Source organism: Argentina silus (assembly GCF_951799395.1).
Source record: "Argentina silus genome assembly, chromosome: 17".
NCBI classification, from domain to species: domain Eukaryota; kingdom Metazoa; phylum Chordata; class Actinopteri; order Argentiniformes; family Argentinidae; genus Argentina; species Argentina silus.
This window is the reverse complement of record NC_139671.1, coordinates 3709498-3715182: the sequence shown is the minus strand read 5'-3', so window position 1 is coordinate 3715182 and position 5685 is coordinate 3709498. Positions and strand designations below refer to the sequence as shown.

The 5685-nt window shown below is 42.3% G+C and overlaps 1 protein-coding gene across 2 annotated transcripts in view; it reads right to left on the bottom strand.

The window, feature by feature from the left end:
* The window catches only part of tnfaip2a (tumor necrosis factor, alpha-induced protein 2a), a 7548-nt gene extending 2194 nt beyond the window's left edge, over positions 1–5354 (bottom strand). The window contains exons 1-11 of one of the 2 annotated variants that reach the window (XM_083688533.1): positions 5301–5354; positions 4645–4794; positions 3576–4245; positions 3196–3310; positions 2891–3013; positions 2407–2501; positions 1900–1992; positions 1571–1697; positions 1160–1285; positions 888–1043; positions 1–59 (exon numbers count right to left, since the gene is read on the bottom strand). The exon at positions 1–59 is cut by the window's left edge and continues 63 nt beyond it. In XM_083688533.1, coding sequence (XP_083544659.1) covers positions 1–59; positions 888–1043; positions 1160–1285; positions 1571–1697; positions 1900–1992; positions 2407–2501; positions 2891–3013; positions 3196–3310; positions 3576–4245; positions 4645–4794; positions 5301–5307 — 1721 coding nt within the window. In that variant the 5' untranslated portion in view covers positions 5308–5354. Of the gene's footprint in view, positions 60–887; positions 1044–1159; positions 1286–1570; positions 1698–1899; positions 1993–2406; positions 2502–2890; positions 3014–3195; positions 3311–3575; positions 4246–4644; positions 4821–5300 lie in introns of those variants that run through there. The other variant, XM_083688532.1, reaches the window with a different exon arrangement.
* Between the last annotated feature and the right edge of the window lie 331 nt (positions 5355–5685).

Sequence of the window (5685 nt, the reverse complement as noted above, 5' to 3'; positions counted from 1 at the left end):
AGTCTGAGCACCTCAGCCATTTTAGGGAGGACATCACTGAGCCAGGTCTGTTTGGAGCCCTTGGGTGAAGAGTACAAAGGTCAGACTAGGCATAACGACTATCAAGTTGAGTTTGGTTGGGTTGAATTGTTGTTGAGTTGGGGTTCAAGGGACTAAGTGATGAGGAGGATGGATACTTGCATTTAGAGGAATAAAAAGCACCACTATTTTTGGTACCCTCTTGTCATTTCTAAATGGTGAAACCAATCTGTACACAAATACTATCAAATCAAATCTATTCTTTAACCTCATAGTAATTATTCACTGTCCCATTACTTATGCAGAGAACTGTATATATGCCATTTAGCAGAGGCAAAGCAGCTCACAGTACATTGAATGCATCTCTCTGTCTCTGTCTCTCTCTCTCTCTCTCTCTATATATATATATATATATATATATATATGATCAATCCCACAACCTTAGCATTGCTAGCTATTTACATCAGGTTTTGATTTCGTGACTCTGTAACATTCCCCATACGGTGGTGGTTATAGCTTGGCGTACTCAGGAGGCACTCATACATTCCAATGGGCTTACTCAGGAGAATGTTTTGGTAGAGCAGCTTACATTCTTCCAAAACCTCTGTAAAATATCCATTTGAGTGTTTGTGTGTGTGTGTGTGTGTGTGTGTGTGTGTGTGTGTGTGTGTGTGTGTGTGTGTGTGTGTGTGTGTGTGCATGTGTTCAAGGTACCACTACTCTAAAATCACATGATTTATCATACACCTCCACTCCAGTCGATACACCAAGACACTTCTTCATGCCCATATTCCAGTAATTTAGCAACTTTTAAGCGGACACATTTTGCAATATAATGAAAGCGTGTGAACTATCACATTCATGCTTACTGCTTCGGTAAAGAAAGCACACAGTTGCATGCTGTCATCACAAAGTAGCTTGGCTGCCGTCTCCTGCTGCTCCCTGTCCTTCAGCTTCACCTTCCGCTTCATCATCCTCTTGACGTACACCACCATTATCTCTGTGTGGAGCCGCCCCAGCAACTCCTACACAAACACAAACGGCAAAATTATTATGTGTGTGTGTGTGTGTGTGTGGCGCATGCACATGTTTGAGTGTGTATACGTGTGTGTCTATTTGTCTGAGATGGGTATAATCTTACCTCCATACAGATGGGTTTCAGGTCTCTGAAATGCTGCATTTGCCTGTCCAGAGGTTCTAGAAGGTTGTCCACGACCCTCTGACCTCCGGAGAGCCAGGCCTGTGTCCACAGCCTACGATACTGCATCTGAGGAGACAACACATGATGCAACTATCAACCGTTATCTATTCACTACCATAGGATTTACCTTATCATAACCAAAACGACATGGACCAATTACTTGAGAATTGGTTCTCAATGTATTTATCTGGTTAAATAAAGGTTACATTTTTGCCATAGGAAACTTTGTGAACAAACTAATATCTATAACTTAAAATCATGTTAAAAAATAAGTAATGCTGCTCTCATGATCAGGGCTAGAATGAGACTGTGTGGGTATGCTTGGGAGGAGGACACTTTGAGGTGGCCAACCTTGAGCTCTTCATGAATGGGGCCGGTGAAGTATCCATAGCCAGAGTCCCTCAGGTCTCCTAATGTGGATAAACAGCTTGTCTTGATGTCATCTGAGAGTGAACTGTCTCGTCTGACTATAAAGTCTCTGTGGAGACAATATTTGGAATATGGTACAGTATGTAAAAGCTGTTTCCTAAGGTCAGTAAATCCACACTTGTCCATTATAAATATCATGAAAACTTTCATCTTAAAAGGGGAGGGGGTTAGAAGGCTGGTAGGAGCAAAATGACATACATGTACTGCTGAAAAAATTACTGGAGCAAAATGAGTAACAATTGCAAGCCTACCTGAATTGTTCGATGCTAACCAGATTCGCTTTTACGATCGCCTCAGTGTTCTCCCGTCTTCCCTTCATAAACTCTTCCAGGGATCTCCTATAGCTGCAGAAAGACAAAAAAAGACAACGTCAATTTCAAGATTCCTCTTCATGATGTCAATGAATGTTCTAATAATAAAACATTTCAGTACGTGAAAAACAAATGAAGTACATTTGTAGCCTACATTGACAAACTGAAAAGGTGTACAGTGTATAAGACCAAGATTGCCCCCCCCCCCCCCCCGATCCTGTTATGAAGAAAGTGGTGAATGTACAATATGTTAAGCTATGAAACATCAGTAAAACAACATGGGAGACTAATAAGGGAGTTCAGCTAGCCAAATGCCAAATCTATTCAAGTATACTGTGAAGAAGGTAATTTGTTTACAAATGTTGCATTGGGGCTGGTTAATATGGACAACGGAACAAGCATTTAGCGTACAGCTATAACCAGTGTTTGAGGGTGGGGGTACACTACCTTATTAAGAAGCTGTTAAGCTGACACATAATTCTTTTGGCTTTACCCTCATTGCCAAGAATAGCACAAGCCTCTCTCATGGCCCCGTCAATAACCTGGAAAACAGGAGGACAACATACAGTATTAGTACACAGAACCCTACAGACCCTATAGTGCTGTAGAGCAAGGTTAGGGTCAACACAATTCAATTTTGAACAAACCAATATGAAATTTATTTTTGCAATTCACTGATATGATTTAAATTAATTGGCTGTATTTCCACAGTAGTTAGGGTGGGAGAGAAGCAATGGTAGGGCTAACGTCAAAAGCAGGTTTCGGATGTTTTTGGTCTGTCGCTGGAAACAACAGGAGAATCTTAAAAACACATGCTGAGAAGGGCTTGTGTAACCCCCAGGGCACTAGTTGTCCAATCACAACCCCCCAGGGCACTAGTTGTCCAATCACAACCCCCCAAGGGCACTAGTTGTCCAATCAAAGACTCTACCTGTATGACGTCTACGGCGAGGGGACAGAAGCAGTATCCGTCGATGAGTTCGGGCCTCGTTCCGTTCAGCCAAACCTGCTCTTCTTTCCTCAGGGCTGTGGATACCCAGGTTATCACCTTATCCTGGAAAAGGCATGAAAGGGGAGCATGGCTAATTAGCACAGCTGGGGCAAGTTACAAGACTTGACATAGCCACTCTGAATGAAAGGCCTTCATATGATAAATCAAATTTTAACAGTGAGGGATTGCTAAAGCGCTCTGCACAATTGGGTAGCTTGGTCTGGACATGGACATTTTTGGTTTACCTCTTTGTGTTGAAGATACTGCTTCTCTAAGAGTTTGAGATACTCCTCGGCTACTAGAGGTCCCAAAGATTCACTCTTGATGTGTCCTTCGACTTCCTTGTGTTTTAAAATGTAACTGTGATAAACAGAAGAGACACGGTTGTATCAGATGGAGTCTTTTAAGTACAAAGAGTATACATAATACTGAAAGACTGTAGTAGTAAGCAAGAGGACAATGTAAATTTGAGATATCAGATATCCCCATATAGCATATAACATAGCACCCCAGCTTACAAGGGGTTTCCTACTCTTTTTCAAAGGGGTTTGTGGCTTGTAACAATGATAACATAACATCTGTGTAAGAATCCAGGTACAGTAACTGTCTCCCATTCCACACTCACTTTGGATAGTAATCATTAACCCAGTACAGGAGATAGTTGGAGTCATCCACATCAAGCCCTGAGCGGGCGAACTCCGTTAGCCGTGCCGAGAAGACCTGGTGGTAAAAGCTAGCGTACAGGTTGCACACGTCAAACTCTTGTGGGTAACAACCCCTCACGTCCCTGACAACCCTGAGAAGGTCCTCCTTCAAGCACTTGCCCATCCTACACAACTCCCTCTTAACGGACGTTGACAAGTTGTCTGCATCGCCACCTTCTACCGTTGCTGCGTGTTTTAGCCGTGATTCCACCATGTTGTGGAGAAGGGTGTTGTGGGTGCACCGGCACTGCTGTGGACGCCACTCAGGGGCCTCGCGGTTCTCCAGCTGCCCTTCCCAGTGCCTGTCCTGCTCTTCCTGTTGCGTTATGATGGCCACAGCACTCCGAAGTATCTTGAGGTGTTCCCCTGAGGTTGCGGAACTGAAAGTGTCATGAACGGCCATCCATAAGTGCAACAGCAGGGTTTCATAGTCTTTTTGTAGTATGTCCTCCTCCTTCTCATTGCGAACGCGACCTCCCTCTGCCGGCACGATGTCTAGGCTAAAGAGATGCTCCTCTCGGGCAATCAACTGCTGGCAAGCATCTTCCAAGCGATTCTGCTTCAGGTTTTCCAGAAAGTCCAAGACCACCTCTGATAGAAGACATGTTTCACATTTACAATCATAGGCCATAACAAACACACCTGTGATGCTCTTGAAGTTCATTGAATAATAATCTGATGAATTGACATTGAAACCTGTAATTAACATTATTCAAACACATAGCTCCTGTAGGCTTGAATACATTCTACTCATTTTGGAGACAGGAATCACAGTCCATAACCATTATAAGGTCAAGAATAATATATTATGACCTACAATTTTTGGAGTACCCCATTACATTTTCTTTAACCATAGCAAATTGTATGTTGGTGTATGGAGCATAGCAAACTAGGCTATATCCAACAGTACATGTATTCAAGTAGGCAATGTATTCAAGTCATTGACAAAAACAGTAGGCAAGGTCTGCAGTAGCTTATTGCTAAACTTACCCACTGGAGGAGTGTTCTCCACTAATGTGCAAGTGCTGATGGGTTTAGGGCTCCGAGGACGTCGTACAAATCCAGGTATTTTAAGTTTATGCCTGAACCTCCCAGGCATTTCAGGCGCTGGAAGCATAGCTCCAGGCGCGTCTGATTCCTCTGTGACGAGAGACATTCCTTTGGCTTAATGACAGTGACACATTCACACTCATTCAACTGTTCATCGCCTACTACTACTACAACTACTAATTTTCTACCGTTCATCGTGGCGCGCCTCGTCAAGGCGAGGCAGACTGTCTGAGGAGATACGATTACGCAATCGAGAAGGGTGGGTGGAAAAACGGCCACTAGAAGTTTATTCTCTTCATTAGCCTTGTGTGAAATGTCTATTATCTCTATATTAGCCTACAAATGTTAAGAAAATATAACCAATCATTGAAACTATAATGAATCAAAACAACTCCAGTAAACAGACAAATGCAACCTACAACAATGTCAAAAGGTTATGGACTCTTAAAGTAAAGTTGTTTTCGGGTAGACTAAGCAAACGCTGGTTTGACACAATATTATGGTTTGACACGTATTACCTATACACAACCGTAACCGAAGCAGCATATACAGTATGAATAATACGTTTGTACATTGTTCAATGAACAGCGTATTACCTTTCATGTTCTTGCTCTCAGTCCCTCTGAAAGTGGTCGAGAGAAGACGATACGAACGCCTATTAAGTATCCTATGACTGCAAAAGGGTGGAGACTAGCTAGCTAGTCTACTCCAGAGAACCACCGTTACATCAACATCAGACACTTCTCAGAAACAGCTTTAAAACCATAATGTACAAAATAATTCCTCTCTCTCTAGACAATTATAAATTATAGCTGTCTTATAAATATCTCTTAAAGGAAAATGCATGGTTACTGGCTACTGTTTGAACAATGATTTGACGGATAACAATTAAGGCATGCCCTATTCGTTCCATTCGCATACATGGCCTAAATGTTTGCATAAAATATTGACGGTGCAATATATATTCTTTTATATTTAATC